We start from the raw sequence: 16612 nt of genomic DNA on the forward strand, positions 1-16612 counted from the left end.
CTTCCAAGTATGAATTTCAGAGCCTTGCAAAACCCTAAATCACCAATGAAGGTTCAGTCATGTTCCTTTGCTTGGGCTTCCTCCTGTGCGGCAGAAAGATATAGGATGCAGCTGCCACCTGCCAAGCATGCCTCAGTGTTAGAAGCCCAAACCCAACGTGAGTTTTCTTGTATAACTCCTGATTTATCAGAATCCACGATCCCAGCCCCCACTCAGCACTACCCACATTTTCCTAACACTGAGTCCCTGTGTTCTGATCAGGTGTTGCTTTTGATTGCCACACTCCCATTTCTCACCACTTGCCATGTGACAAAGGGGTGTTACCCACGGGGAAATGGCACTAAGTGATGCCTAGAAAAATACCCACTCTCCTAATTCTTGGCAGAGGGTCAGAATTGTAATCGTGGCTCAAAACAGAGCTGACCCACTGTATTAAGTGTGAGGTCCAGTAGGCACACAGCATACACCTAAAATCCCAGCTACAGGGGAGGAAGAGGCAGAAGAATCAGGGTCTGAGGCCAGGTAAAATGAAGAGATTCTATCTAAAAAATAAGCTTAAGCAAAAAGGGCTGGGGGTATGGCTCAAGTGACAGTGTCTAGCAAGAATAAGACCCTGAGTTCAAAATTCCACAAAAGTGAGTTCCAGAAATATTACTGTGTGATCTTAGACAAGTGATTTATCTTTTGAAGTTTTCATATCTTCATCCATATTTTATCTTTTGAAGTTTTCATATCTTCATCTACTACCTCATAGAATGGTGTGAGAATTAAGCAAAATTTTTATGTATATATGTACCATGCTTCCTTCTCACAGTCTTAAATGATCCTGGGATGATTCTGGAAAACTGAAGATATAGGTTTGGCATTCGCAAACCTGCTTCCAGGAGATGAAATAATTCTAGAGTCGGACACTATCGAAGCTCTGTCAATAACAGGCCTTAGGTACGCCATCTGCAGACACACAAGACAGAAAGGTGGGAGGAGAAGAAAGCTTCCATGGAACCCTGGATTTGGATGCCAGCAAATAAATACTGATCACCATCTTTGTGCAAAGGACGTGGGGACTATGTGTTTCTGTGCACTCACTAAATACTTGTGCCTTTTTACCGTCACAAAGTCCAGCATTCACTTCACTTCAGTTTAACTAGACACAGTGCTAGAGAATGAGAGATGAATGTATTTTAAATCGTGTTTACCACCTAAACAGTGCAAATGAAAGAACAATAATTGCTAAGCCTCTCTCTATCAGACCTTTCCCAACACCAGCAAATACACATTCACACAGAATCAAAGGCATGACCCCCAAATCCATGTTCCTGGCAGGATCCCCTCCTCCTGCTGGTCCCTCAGTTTTCAGGAAGGCACCATCTCCAGGCTTTGGTCAGCTCTGAGGAAACCTGTTGCTAAATCTTAGATTCTGTGTGGACACCCCACCTGGTGGCCAAATGAAGAAAAGCGCTTTCAACCAGAGAAAAGTGACAGGTCAAGGTTCTCTGAGCCCTTTCCACCTTACCAGTCATGGGTCAAATGGAGAATGCCAGAGAGGAAAATTCACTGCTTCAGGCACTGGGTGAGGGGGGCAGATCAAGGTCAAGACCAATTTCCTGCCCAAATCCTGGCAGTCATACAGCTTCCTAAAAAGCAGCCGTAGGGAACCCTAAGCCAAGGCTTGGAGGCAGCTGGCCTCCAAGTGCCCTGCCAACCCCTGAGTATGTTCTGACAGCCAGAATTCCAGTCCCGAGTGAGGAACCCTGCTAGCATCCTCTCTCCCTCCCCAGATGCAAAAGAATTTTCATGCCAAGTGTCAGGGCAGAGAGAGTTCTAGTTTCCATTGGCCACGTATTTACTCCTGACTAGCAGGGAGATTCTAGGGGAAGTCTCTGGAGGCAAACCTCCACGAGGCCTCTCATGTCCCCAGTACCATGGTTCAGACAAAGCAGGAGGCAGGAACAATTGAGGCTGAGGTGCTATCAGAACCCAAATCATGGGGATGTATCAGACAAAATAATCTGCAGCCCTCCCTTCCTCCTGGCTCTGTTAGCCCCAACCCCTCAGGCTAGGCTTAGAAAACCCGCCCCCTCGCCTATTCATTTCCCTAATAGAACCCAAAGACTTGCATTTTGGCCAGTCCAAGCCCCCAGGTAGAGCAATACCAGGTTCTTTTCTACACCAGCACGGAGCCCTGGGAGGGGGAGCACACTCATGCAACACACACACACACACACACACACACACACACACACACACACACACGGGCACGCGCGCACACACCACCGTGAGCAGTGTGCACCACTCCCATCCCCAACTCTAGGCTGAATCTAAACTCGGTGGCCATCCCAAGAGAAGGGATCCACCCCCAAGCAGAACCCGCGCTCATGGTAGGTCCTGTGTTACCCTGTTCAAGCCCTACATTAATTAGGAAAATGACACAATTCTTCTAAGCTTCCGTATCAACACCCCAGAAGGTGCTATAAATGCGCACCCGCGCTCACACTCGCCAATGCAATCTCCAAATTAGCTGGAAAACCACGCTTGGTTCTTCTCAACCCTGGTGTCCAACACACAGAGAGTGGCTCGCAGACACACAGACATACCATACGGAGCAGAGGAACACGCACTGAGGGAAGGCTGGCCTCCATTCATCGGGAAATCACCTCCGGGTGGTAAAGCCCCAGAGACTTTCCTCAGTTCAGCCCGAACCCTGAACCCCAACACGCGCCGCCGCCCAGGGGGCCCCAGGGCGGCCAGGTACTCACACCAGCGCGTGGTAGAGCAGCGCCCAGCCCCGCGGTCTTTCCAGGGCGTCGTAGATCAAAGTTTGGATGCGCCGGTACTTGGCGTTGTTCCTCTTGACCGGGCGGCTCAAGGGGGTCTTGGCCAAGAGCCCGATGCCCTGCGGGGTCCTCCGCAGCCCCTCGTCGCGGCCACCGCCCTCCAGCAGCAGGGTCCCGTCTTTGTCAGCTCCGGCCCCAAGCGCCAAGGTGACTTGCTCCACGTCTCCGGGCGCCAGCCCCACTTTCCGCTCCTCGTCGCCGGCCGCTGCTGCGTCCCCTCCGGCTGGGTTAGCAGCCCCGCCGCCTCCGCCGCCCCCGTCGCCGCCGCCGCCAGCCGCCCCCGCCGCCCTGCGCGCCTTGAGCCCCATCTGCCTCGCCCCCACCGGCCGCTTCGCCTTCTCCACTGCTGCTCGGGGAAGAAGGGGCGCTTGGGGTGCGTGGATGAGGCGGCGGCGGCTGCAAGCCTGGGAACTCCAATGCCATGATCCGCGCGCCCGTCCCCACCCACCCCCCCCAAAAGCAGGCAAAGGCGGGCCTCCCGGGGGGCAGGGGAGGCCGGGTGGGGGGGGTCAGGAGGTCACATCCCGAGCAGGTCAGTCGTGGGACCCCGAGGGGGCGCAGGCCGGGGACTGCGGGGAGCGAGCGAGGTGCGCGAGACTGGCTCGGAGGCGCTAGGGCGCGTGGCGGCGGGATCCTGGCACGGACGCTCCGGGGCGGCGGCGGCGGCGGCGGCACCGGAGCCGGCGAGCCCGAGACAGCATCGCAGTTTATTTACAAGCCCGGTGCCAGCCGCCCTCCCGCCCGCCGCCACCTCCTCCTCCCTCCTCCGCGCTCCCACCCGCGCCCCTCCCGCGCGCTCCAGTCTCAGCCCCGCAGCAGTAGCAACAGCAGCAGCAGCAGCAGCAGCGAGCGCGCCGCGGGCCGAGCGCAAGCCTCCCGCCTCCCTCTCTCCCTCGCCGGGGTGGGGCCCCATTGTCCCGCCCCGTCGTGGCGGGAGACCCCGGCGGCGCCCCGCCCCCCCTCCGCCCCCTATCCTGCTACCCTGGGGTTGAGAACCGGTATCTCCAAGGCCACCGCCCCCCACTGCTGCCGGGTCCTGCGTGCTGCGGCTGTAGCACCTGCCTCCCTAAGCACTCGTGGGCGTTGGGGCTTCCCCTGGGCAGGACTTTGAAGATTTAAAGAAAAAAAAAAAATGGAGCGGGTATTGGGGTTCTCCCTCTCAGCATTTGTCCTGTGGTTGCAGCTTTACGTTTAACTCCCCTAGCCTCGACCTCAGCTTCTTGTCTTTGCAGGTAAAATCCAAGTTGCTGGGATGTTCAAGGCCAAGTGCACCGCGAACCCACAAGGTTCAGTGGCAGCAGCGCTCAGGGCTCCCAATTCCCAGTGGTTCAAGGTGCATGGGGGGAAACTGCTGCTGTCCCCTTGAATAGTTCGCACCCGTGGGTGGGCAGAGGGCTGAAGACCTGGAGCACCGGGTATGAAATCCTAGTTTGCTTTGCTCCTAATGTGTGCTGCAGGTAAGTCATTGCCTCTGGCCAGATTCTGCTCATTCAAAGAATCACTAAATTCACAGAGTAAGCTTGTCTGGCCACAGGGGCACTGCTCTCTCAGTGCAGGGTCTGCGGTCGCTGAGCTTATAATGCTTGGGGTCTAGTGACAGGTGGGAAGGCCGTACCGAGAAAGCAAGTATGAGCAGAATAATTCCCAGCAGTGACAGGAGGGAGATGCCTTGGATTGGCTGGTCCTGGAAAGCCCCATTGAGGTGACATTTTCAGGCAAGACCCAAATGGCAAGCTGGGGCAATGACGTCAATGTCCAGAAGTGCTGTGTAGAGAGCAAATGCAGAAGAGAAGCAAGGCCAGAGCTCTTGGAGAGGAGAGGAAGCTGAAATCACCACCATCAGCTGCAGACTTGGGCAATCCTGGGCAGAGGGCAAGGAGCTCCTGCAATTCCCCTGCAGGGCCCTCCTCCCTGCTGCTCCAAGGAACCTACACCTCCTTTACTTCCTGCTCTCTCCTCATGACTGTTGACTGGGGAAGAGGCGCCAGGCTATGAGCAAGACCCAGGATCCAGCCCCAGTGTGCAAGGACAGAGGAATCAGAAACTGTGCCTGGAGTAGGTAGGGAAAGCAAAAGTGAAGGAGAGAGATGGAGAAAAGGGAGCCTGAGGGCAGAGAGTGAGGGTGGGGAGCCTAGGGGTACAGAGGAGGACCACCTGTGTGGGAGTACTGACAGAGCAAAGAAACTCAGAAGTCTCAGAACCAAGGAGAAAGGAGTTTCTAGAAGGAAGTTAAACTATAAGAAAGAAATCATTGAAACACTGTGGTATTGGCGCAATGATAAATTGCTTGCTACAACAGAATAGTTTGCCTAGAAGCTGATTCCAAGATGAGAACTTAATATAAAATAGGAAGAGCCCCGACCGTGCTCAATGGAAAAAGATATTAGAGGGCTTGGGGATGGGTTTTGTGAGCACGTGTAAGCAGCATAAGGAGTAAATTTATAAATAGATTAATGATCCTCAAGGAATTGAAGAATTTGAGTCAATTGTCCGTGCAAGTTCTGAAAGGAGAAAATGCCTGGGAAAGGGGATTGCCTGAGTTATAAAAAAAACCCCAAATGGGAACTGAGCAGCCCACAGCTTCCTCCTGCCACCCCCATACACCAAACACCCAAGACTATGGTTTGAATAGGGGATGATGTGTCCCCAAAAATTTCACTTTGGAATTTAATCCCCATTGTGAGGCATTGAGGGTGGAGACTTAACCCAACTACAGTGCTTACAGTCAGGACCTTTGGAAAGTGATCCGGCTGACATAAGGTCATTTGGGGGCGCCTCCCACCCCCCCAGTTTAATCCTGGTGGCTTTATAAGGAGACAGAGACCAAAACACACACACACACACACACACACACACACACACGATCCCTTTCTTGCCATGGGGTGCCCTGTGCACTGCAGGACTATACCAGAAGGAGGCTATCACCAGATTTGGGTCCTTGCCTTTGGACCACAACAATGAGCCAAAATAAAGCTCTTTTTCTATGTTACCCACTCTGTAGTATTTCATTATTGTTAGTAATGAAAAATGGACTAATACGTACAACTTCACTTTCTGCCCAGTCCAATGTCAAGTGCTGAAAAGCAATTCTCCCTTTGTGTGTACCTTTTTTGAAAGTTGGCTCTTCCCCTCAACTCCTCCCCATTTTATTTATTCATATTTGTCACTACCTAGATTATCATATCTATATTTACAAATAATTTATTAATGTCTAATAAATGAAATGAGAGTGTCAAGCTCTCAGTATGATGTCTGGTATATAATTACATCTCCAATATATGTTTGCTTACAAAATTTGGGGGCTTTTTTGTTTTGTTTATCATTGTGAAAGTCATTATTCTGAGTAAGCCTTAGTACCCCTTGCAACATAGGAAATGTGGTGATAAAAATATTTTGGCAGTGCTTAAAGTAAAAGGTTTCATTAGATAAACATAATAATGAGTCTAGGACCATATAGAAAGAAGGCATAAAAATTTATTACTGTGCAATTGATCAAAAGTCCATACTTGCAAAATGACATTGGACCCTCAAGTACATGAGGAGATTCCTGTTTTGAAGGTTGCTGCAGACTGTCAAATGCTAATGTTTTAAGTTAAAGTACAAGGGTTGTTTTCATGCCTCTCATAAAAGATGAGGAAAACTCAAGATCAGATTCCAAACTCTGATCCAATTAAATCTGATGATAGGAAAAGTGCCAGGCAGTTGAGTCTGGGAAATTGATTTATTTCAATAGGTTTATAATCCAATGGAGAGTATTGTTCGGCTTTCTAATAGAGGGTTTTGAAATGTCATGTCAGACAGGGATTACGTAATCACAACACTACCTAATACAGATTCCACCTAAAGGGAATCACGTGCTTTGTGTACTATTGAAAGGAATCTTCTCTGAGTCTCTGAGAGCCTTCAGTGCCTTCTGACATGGTACCAGGGTAGTCAGTGAGAAGTGTCAGCGAGGACCAGGATGGCAATGGTACTCTGCAAACAATAGGACATCCCAGCTCACACTTGACTTTGACTCCCAGCTTAATGTGTGGCATTAAAAACCCAACCTCTTGCAAATTCTCAAATTTACCAACTGCTTACTCTCTCCATATTAATTGCTTTTTGCATCAGTCCATTTTTGTTGCAAAAACAAAATACCCAAGACTGAGTACTTTTTTGAAGAAAAGAGGTTTATTTAGCTCACAATTTGGAAATCTGAGTATCCAAGGTAGGTTGGACCTATAGAGTTAGCCTCTGGTTAGGGTCTTCCTGGCTGAGTCACATCATGATGGGTGGCACCACAGCAGAGACCTCATTAGGGCAGTGGGACTCTTGCTGAGAGTCTCAGGTGAGAAGCTCCTGGGAATGAACAAGGGCCAAAAGAGTATTCTTGCATTCATCACGCAGCAGAGGAAGGCAGCTTAAGGGATGGAATTTAGATGTGGGTCTGGAACTTTGAGCTTATTGCCCTGGGACACTATAATCAGTACTCAGGAGAGATCACATGGTGAGACAGTCAACCAGAGAATGGGGAGGGGCTGGTCTCACTCCTTTATAACAACCCTCTGGACACCAAACACTGGGACTATTTTCATCCCTGCTGAGGGCATCACCCTACCTCTTCACATCACCACCCAGGGGACCAAACTTCCAATATACGAACCCTTGAAGGACAAACAACATCCTAGCCATGGCACTTTTCTTATTCCTTTTCTGATTCTGTGTCTTAATATACAGATGAGGCATAAGATGAACTCTATCTCCCTCACGGGGGAGGTGCTTCCTGGAAGTAAGCGCTATGAGAGAGACCAAAAAGTCTTCTCTGAGCCTCAGTTTCGGCCCCTGTGGGTCCTGCTTCCCAGGGCCGAAAGTATCTAGTCATCAGATCATTGTGGATCAGATGATCCACAATGGTTACTATAACTATAATTAAGCCAGCAGGTCAGAGGCTCAGGTTCACGGGCACACAAAATGGTGGCCCCGCCTGCCCTCTCTCCCTGCTCCCAAAGCACATTACGTTATTGTCATAGACCATGTTAAGCTCACTTTTTCTTATCTGGTGCACAAAAAATGCAAAGTCATTGCAGAGGAATTACAAAATACAAACCAGCAAAAAGATAATAATTTGTTAACTTGGTACCCAGAAATACCCTGTTAATATTCTCGTGTTGATTATTGCCAAGACAACGCAGCATGTCTGACCCACAAATGGTAGAGGCTAATTCTGAGCTCCCAGAATGACTGCTTCCCTGGAGGGGCAGCCAGCCACCCAAGTGATTACCCCAGACCTAGCAATCATGGGTGGGAGTGGAGGAAAGACACACATCCTCAGTACAGATTTGCTTCCCCAACTGTGATGCTCATGCAACACCAGCATCATGCACTTAGGAAAGCATCATTCACCATGAAAGAATTCCACATCAAACTGCTTCTGATCAAATACTTTATCCCCCAAATGCAGACTCTGTACCTGGGTATCCATTGCTTCCAGTAGGAGCCAAGAATGCAGGTGTTTCCTTACAAACTGAGAGAGCCCCACCCCTACCCTCATCCACTGCTTGATTGTTGGAGACAAGATGAGCTCCAATTTGGGGTCCAGTAATCATGCAGAACAAAAAGTAATACATTTAGAATGAAAAGATCTTAAAACCCCCTTTATTCTTAAAACTCAACTCCCACAAGTCCCCAAATTGTCTGTCCCTCTCCATGCCCTCTTTATTCTTCCCTGGACTTTGTACCTCTCTACAATTGCACAGAAGACCTTTCCTCCCTCACAGGCCACAGTATCTTGGGAGTGAGTGAGAAAAACATCCTTGCACTTGTCCCTCAGCAAAGGAGAGCAGCTTAAGGGATAGCAGTTGGATAGCCCTCGCTCTGTGTTTTGAGCTAAGTGACCTAGGACATGTCACTGAACTCATCTGGCCTCAGTTTCGTCATCTGCACAGGGATAAAGGCTCCTACACCCCCTGCTTATGTTTGGCTTGTTGTACCATTGCCAGATCTGTGTGGAGGTAGGGCTCCACAGCTGCGGCGCACTGTGCACACCTACTGCCTGCGCCAAGGCATTTGGACTCAGCGTCAGGGAAGGGAGCTCAAGTCAGATCTTTAAGTGAGCCCTGAGTCAAAGGCACTCACCCTCAGTCCCGGCGGCAATAACCGAAGGACTTAACGTTGATTGCTCTCAAGTAGAAAAAGTGTTTCTTTCTCCTGCCTCGCAATTGCAATTTCTATATTAACTTTAAATTAATTTAGCATGTTTTTAATGTTGCCTTTGTCATTTCCCTTTAAATAATTATGCTGAGTAAAATACTCAGTCCACCCATTAATGAATTCACTCATTCATCCTTCTAGTGAAGAGTTACCTATTGCCTGTCTTGCACCATTCTCCATCTATGGGAAACAGAAGGAAAAAGCAAAGGAAATTAAGTAATTGACTCCATATTTAATTGTAAAGATGAAATAAGCAAATGTAAATTTAGTCATCTGTATCATCTTGATTTTGAATGACCTGACTCATGACAGGTGTTCATCATCATAACATGTATTGAGTGCTTACTGTATTCCTGACTGGGGTAAGTACTTTCTCTAGATTATCTCATTTGATTCTTGTAACAGCTATAAGATATGCATTATATTTATTCTCTCCATATCAATTAACCATGATGAAAATGGCACAGAGCAGTGAAGTACCCTACCCAACCAAGGTTACATGACTGAAAAGTGACAGTCCCAGGATTCAAGCTCAGGTTATTAAGGCTCATGCTTTTTATTTTATTTTATTATTTATTTATTTATGTTGGTATTTTGAGACAGGGTCTTGCTATGTAGCCCTGGATCTTGCATTGCAGCCCTCTTGCCTCAGCCTCCCAAGTGCTGGAATTATAGGTGTGCCCATCACACCCAGCTAGTCTATGCTTTTGCTACTGCATTAGAGTACTTCCTGAGAATGCCGGTGCCAGGTGGGGTTCAGCACAGACAAAGGCTTAAAGGCAGCACAGAGCATGGGGTTTCCAGGGCAAGTGACTGGCTGGGTGGAGCAGGGGCCTCATAGGGAAGGCTTATCAATGTGGGGGTCATGAGTTGCTTTAAGCATAGGTTGACAAGATCCCAGGGGCTCTGGTGACTGTGGAAAACAGGATGGGAGAAGGAGAAATGAATTCCATGAGAACAATTCTAAAATCTAGCACAGCTGAGAGATACTGAGGACCAGAAAGAAAGTGGTAGAATCCTGGAGAGGAGGGTTCAGCTACAAGAGAAATTTAGGAAGGGTGTCACCAAGAATTGGTACCTAGGTCACAGGTCACTTGGCATGTTAAAGGCAGAAAGGAAGCCACCCAGTGTCCCAGCCTTATGAGCCTCCTGCTGAGACAGCATCTTTTCTCTGCTCCAGTAATTGGCTCCCTGGGCAGCCTGTTCCTTTGTCTCCATCAAATTAAGCTCCTTCTCCTTGAGTTCTGATTGTTAAAACACCCTATTTAGCCATGCCATTTGCATACGCCATTTCCCTGATAATGAGCTGCTGGACCTGTGTTCAAGAGCATCTTGCCGGGAGTCTGCCTGTGCAAGAGGACTAACAGGACAGACAGACTCTATTCACAGGGCCTTCAGAAAAGGAGCCTTGAAGTCATTTTTCTCACCTCCTCTATGTTTGCTGGACCAACTCTCTAGATAGCAGAACCATTGTGCCTCATGTCCTGGCCCCACCACAGTGCTCCCTTTACCTTGGTGACAAGAAGAAAAGCACCATGCCAACTGGAGAAGTGCTCCGTGTTCCTGTCTCTTCACAAAGGGCCCATTGTACCCTTAGTCAGTCACGTGTGCAGAGCCTATTCAATTCAAGGTCGACTGCATTTCTCTCTTAGAATTCTTTGCAGTTGGGTGCTAAGTAACTGGATTGAAGGAAGCGACACAATAACACTGAATAGGCAGAACTTGGAGCTTTGAGACAGCCTGCCCTGGGGAGGAACCATGTTCCTGAAAAATGTCAAGTGTTTGGCCCTTAACAGGTTAAATAACCAGTGCCAGCCTCACCTGTAAAGTAGAAATACCACTAATTACCTTGAAGGACTGTATCGGTATTAAGGTAATAAATGTCTATCACACATGGACGTGTAGAGGCACTTCGTACACGTTAATTGACAAATGTTACTGTATTAATTTTACTATTATATCCGATTTAGAAGAGAATGTTTGAATGTCAAGCCCAGTATTGATCCACCCTCTATGACAGAGGCCTTCACTTTTGTATCACAACCCAGTCTGCATAATACAATATGCATTTAAGTAATGAAGTAATATTTTCTATCCCATAGTTCATAAAATGCTGAATATAAACTTTATTAATTTGCTGAATTGCTATCATAAAATATCCAGATGGGGTGTCTTTAACAACAGAAACTTTCTCACAGTTCTAGAAGCTGGAAGCTTGAGACCAAGGTACAGAAAGGCTGATTTCTCCCGAGACCTTTGCCCTTGACTTGTGAGAATACTGCCCGTGTCCTTGCACGGTCTCCCCTGTGTGTGTGTGCACATCCCTGGTGTCTCCTTGTGTGTTCAAATTTCATCTTCTTATAAGAGCACCAGTCAGGTTGGATTAGGACCAACCCTAACACTCTCATTTGACTCAGTTACCTCTTTAGCAGTCCTATCTAAACATACAGTCACATTCTGAGTTTCTGGGAGTTAGGGTTTCTTATATGATTGGGAGTAGGAGATAATTAGGCCCATAACAATGGCCCAATTGAACCCACTGCAATGATTGTATGTTTCACTGAGGGGTCATAAATCAAGCCTACCTGCAAAATGGTAATCTAGTTTAATCTACAGCCAAGCCTCTTGGATTCTGCTTGAATATCTTCAGTGATGGGGGTGGGTGTTACCTTCCCCTAATCCCACTGTTGATTAAACAATATAATTGTCACTGAAGGCTTGTTCTGTGGCCAGGCCATGTTAAGTATTTTCCCTTCTTTACCTCCTTACTTGTCTCAACTGCCTGATTAAACAGGTATTACACAAACACATTCAGAAATCTGTGTGGATTTCCCAGAGTCTGAGAATAATAGCTGAGCTGTGACTCAAACCCAGGTTTTCCTCCACAGTTCAGATAGTCCTCCTCACCATTGGAAAGTTCTCCATGTTGAGATGAAAGTTTTCCTCAGGTAATGTGAACAGCACAAAAGATGCTAAAATTCAGGTATTTTCTAGGAGGCCATTGATAGCAGAGGTTTCAGTGTTTGAAGACATGTTTCTGTCCCAGCCATGGCACTTTCTCAGTGGCCTGGGAAAGCCGTGTCAGCTCTCACATTCTGGAAAGTGGAGATGTGAGTGATATCTGCCTTGTGTAAGTTGTGGTCCAGTCCAGAGATAACTGCAGAGACCCCAAGTCCTTAGTGTTACGTCCAACCAAGTTCCTTAGGCTACATTGTCATTGCTATCTGACCCATCGTTAGTCTCTGAACTCCATTTGCCATTATTGTCATTAGACCTCTTTTACATGCTATCGCCATAATAATAACTAACTTCTTCCAAAGACTATTGAAAGGCAAGATAATTTAGAATTATTTAGAATCCAGTTGTGTCTTGATTTTGCTTTGGATGCTACAAATTGTTCAAGGAAAAAAATGAAATATTCCGCAAAGGAAAAGCAGCAAAGTCTCTTTGATCTTGAGTTAGGATTTCCTTTTAAGCAAGGGTTAAGTTTCACATTTTTTAAGATTACATTCTTGAGTGGAAGTCCTTAGGCGAGAGTTTGCAAACTCCTTGTCTCCAAGGTCCCAAGCAGGTTAATTTGCAAGTAATGAACTTATGGAAAATGCTATGCACGGCACCTGCCACAAGAGGGAGCAACTCATAAATGGTAGCAGCAGGTGTGATTGTGAAGATCGAGAAAAAGGAAGAACCAAAAGAATTCACAGGAAGAGAAGGGGACTCTTGTGCTCTTGGGCCCCCAATTCTAGGGAAGCATTACTCCTCTTTTAGCTCCCCTCACCCAGGACCACGCCCTGACACAGCCGTGTTCTATGGGAGGATCATGAATTGTACTTTCCACCCTGGTCCCTGGTCCCAAGCTTTCTCTGTGGGTGGTGTCACAAGTAGTTGTCAACATACACTGGAATCCCCCATTGCCTCTTTGGTTGCTTGCCATAAAGTGTTTTCTCTTATTAATTATTTGTGGCAAAGTGAAAATAAAACAGCAAGCTAAAAAATTCTATTACAGTATTACATATCGTTTATGATCTGCGTGTATTCTCATCACTGTTCTTTTACTTTAGAATATCTCCTCCAATTACTTGAGTAAAATTATTGCTCATGATTACTAATCTGTCACTTTGTGGCCCCTCAAGCCTAATTCTGAAAACCTCAATGGTTAGACTTTTGGTCACACATGTGACACTTCAGATGAGAGTAAAACAGTCTCAGGAAAATCATACCCCACTATCGGAATATTATGTCAAAAACTAAGCATCAGAGTGAATTCGTTTCCAAACTTGACCTTTGGCTAACCAGACATTTTTTCTTTCACTTTTGGAAAAAAGGGGCAAATGGTCACAACAGGGTCCCTATATGTAAAAGTTTCTTATTCCTCTATCTTTACATAGCATTTCTTTGTCCAGATATATACAACTTGATAAGTACAGAAAGTCAGGAGATGGGTTACTGCTCAACAAATACTCACTTTGTGCCCATAGAGAACTACACTCCCCACTAATTAAGGGTTTGTTCCCCTGACTTGCTTTGGCCAATGGAATGTAGGTAGAAGAGAAAATGAGCCACTTTAAGCCATGGCAGTAAGAGGATCACAGGTTTGTGCTTGCTTCTCCAGGAGCCCTGCCCCCACTGCGAGAAGAACAGGTCCCAGAAGAAGACAGTGGAACAGAACTCCCCACAGCCCCACATCTGCAAGCAGCAGAAGGGAAAGTGATCAAGATTCTTAAAGTGTCCTGCCTGAGAAAAACCTGGAAACTGGCAAAAGACATTATCTGGAATTCTTTCATGAAGTGCCAAAGTCCTTCAGGGAATCTTTGGATTCCTCAGATGTTTCTGCCCCTTTGACAGGCTCCTGTGAAACACACAGGGACACAAGTTCGTTTGAACTGGCAGCACAGTGAGTGAATGTTGTCCAGTAGACTCAATTGCTGTGTGCTCTGTAGAAAAGATAATATCAAGTACTGTATCTTACAGCCTTTTAAATATTCACCTGCTTTGCATCTTTCAGTAATTTAATTTCAGTCCCCCTGCTTATCTTCTTTCTGTTCTGCAAAAACTCCTTTGAACAGATCTTAACATATTACTGATTCCCTCATATCTTGATGACTTCAATAAAAATCTTTGGCATATAATCATTTTATATACATGAAAGTTAGTTTTTAACTTTTACATTAAACTTTTAGCATTTGTTATGAAGCAGAGGCTCAGACATGGGGATTCTGGTCATTGTTGAGTGAACAACTTAGAGAAGCTACAAGATCTGTTTGGCCTTCAATATCCTTATCTGTAAAGTGAGGGTTTAGGATGCAAAATGTCTTTATTTGGTTCAGAAGTTGGTCCTCCCCAAGCTCTTTTAGGGTAGGAAGAGAGAGTATTGTAAGCCCATTTTACAGATGGAGATACTGAGGGATGGAGAGGTTCACAGATTCCCTCAGAGGACACCTCTGCCTCCCTGAAGCTACACAGCGGAGGGACCCCTGATGCACATGGAAACTTTTCATAAGGTTATTGCTTCAAGTAAAAAAACCAAAAACATAGTATGTAGAATCTTACATATTGAACTTGAATCTTGGCTTCTCTAATTAGTAGCTGTTTAACTGTGAGGAAATTGCTTAATATCTTTAAGCCCCAGTTTCCTGATATATGGCATGCAAATAAAAAATATATTTTATAAATTACCACAAAATGATAAAATAATTGCACCAACACAGTGCCTGGCATATGGTAGCAGCTTCGTGAAGGCCACTTGGTCTTCCATCCCTTTCAGTAAAGTCAGAAGAGTTTTAGAATCCAAGCAGCCCAGTTCAATTCCTGGCTCTGCCACTTCCTGACTGTGACTTTGAGCAGGTTGGAAGGCATCCTGTGCCTTTGTTCCGCCATATGTGAAATGGAAGTGCTAGGATGGTAGTACTCTCCTCTTAGTGCTCTTCTTCTGAGGATTACATAGGGCAACATCCAGGTCTGCTGAACACAGGGGCCACACTGTAGTTGCCAAAAGCCATTGTTCTTATCATTAACTGGTAATGGAAAACACTTGGGCAGAGTGAAGGTCAGAGGAAGGACCGACAAGCATCTTCGTGTGGAATGATGAGCAGAACTTCCCTTGAAAGCCAGACTGACATCAACGAGGATTGAGACAAGGACTACAGACCTGGGGAGTCAAATTATCAACTGAAAGGAACAGAATTACATGACAAAAAGCTCATATTTAATAAAGAAATTATCTGAACCCAAATTTCTAAAAATGTTAATGGGGAGTATTATGTATTCATATGCAATTCAGAAAGATTTATGCCAGTCTTAATGGCTGGAGATGCCCTTCAAATTTTCCATCTGCCCTGGAAAAGGTCTAATGTGATAATAAACAGGAAATTGACTGGGCCAAGGGACATGCAGTTCTGTTTTGTACCATAAAATATAGGAGCCTGCTGACCTTGCATATTAATTAGCTGATGCTTTCCTTTCCAAATTAAGAGCTCAGTTTTGTATTACTTGCACGGATGCAAAACTTGGCTCTGTTGTTTTGAATGCATGAGATGTCATTCAGTAAAATATTTTTGGAGTACCTAATAGTTTCTAGGATATTCCAGATTTGGCAATGAATAAGGTTAAACATAACCTAAACCAGGGAAAATCTCTCACTATCAAGGAAGATGATGGGGGAGGAGAAGATTAAAGGTGATTTCAATAAATTGTTCCTGAAACATCTGGGCTTTCCCCAAGTGTTTAATATGATTTCATCTTGCAGTCATTGTGGATCTTGTAAGCTTCATGCTTCCCCCTTTTTCTGGCCGGAGATTAATAGGTGATTTTTCTCTGCCCCCCTATTTCTGTGTACATGTTTAAAAATTACTTCATTCGTTCACTTAATAAGTAATTGTTGCACAACTGCTATATGTAAAGTATTCTACTAGGTGCCAATATACAGCTGTGAACAAAACAGGCAAAAAAAACCCACTTTACACCCAGAAAGCTTATATTCAGGTAAGGGAGAACAACAGTAAACACAACAAAGAAGCAACATGAACAGAAACTTGTACTCCATGTTATCTATTGCATCATCTAACCAGCTGCCTGGTTACAACTTACTGGTGCAAAGTAATAGTTCTTTTATAACTCTAGTGGGATTTATGAGTCAGGATGTTCAACAGGGCCCCTCCAGATGGCCTATTCCTGCTTTGTGGTGTTAGGCCTCAGCTGGAAAGACTCAAGTGTCTGCCAGTGACTCAGATGGAGAGGGCTGGATCAGCTGGGGTGCAGGGATCCACTTTCGGCACAGCTGAAAATGGATGGAAGCTGAACTTAGCTGGGACTGTGGACTAGAAAGCCTATAGCCTCCCCAGTGTGGCACATCAGTGGGACTTCTTACAAGACTATCAAATGTTCAGTGAATCACCCAAGTTGTGAAGTCACCTTATAACATTCACCATTGGTCCAAGTAGTCAAAGTTTGCAGAGATTAAGGAAGATGGGACAAGATTCAGTGTGAACCTTTCGAATAACTGGTGACTATGTTTTAAAACCAGCACCTTATTTTAGGGTCAACCCATGATCAAGGTGAAGGACTTCAGATTTAGAGCCGATCAGACC

General features: G+C 46.1%; 1 protein-coding gene across 1 annotated transcript in view; it reads right to left on the minus strand.

Annotated features, from left to right (window-relative positions):
* Kcnq3 (potassium voltage-gated channel subfamily Q member 3) overlaps window positions 1-3518 on the minus strand; it is a 305224-nt gene extending 301706 nt beyond the window's left edge. Inside the window, exon 1 of the mRNA XM_074069238.1 lies at window positions 2757-3518. Within this exon, the coding sequence (XP_073925339.1) occupies window positions 2757-3142 (386 nt within the window). The 5' untranslated portion in view covers window positions 3143-3518. The remainder of the gene's footprint in view (window positions 1-2756) is intronic.
* Window positions 3519-16612: the final 13094 nt, after the last annotated feature.

Source organism: Castor canadensis, chromosome 3, assembly GCF_047511655.1.
Source record: "Castor canadensis chromosome 3, mCasCan1.hap1v2, whole genome shotgun sequence".
Taxonomy (NCBI): domain Eukaryota; kingdom Metazoa; phylum Chordata; class Mammalia; order Rodentia; family Castoridae; genus Castor; species Castor canadensis.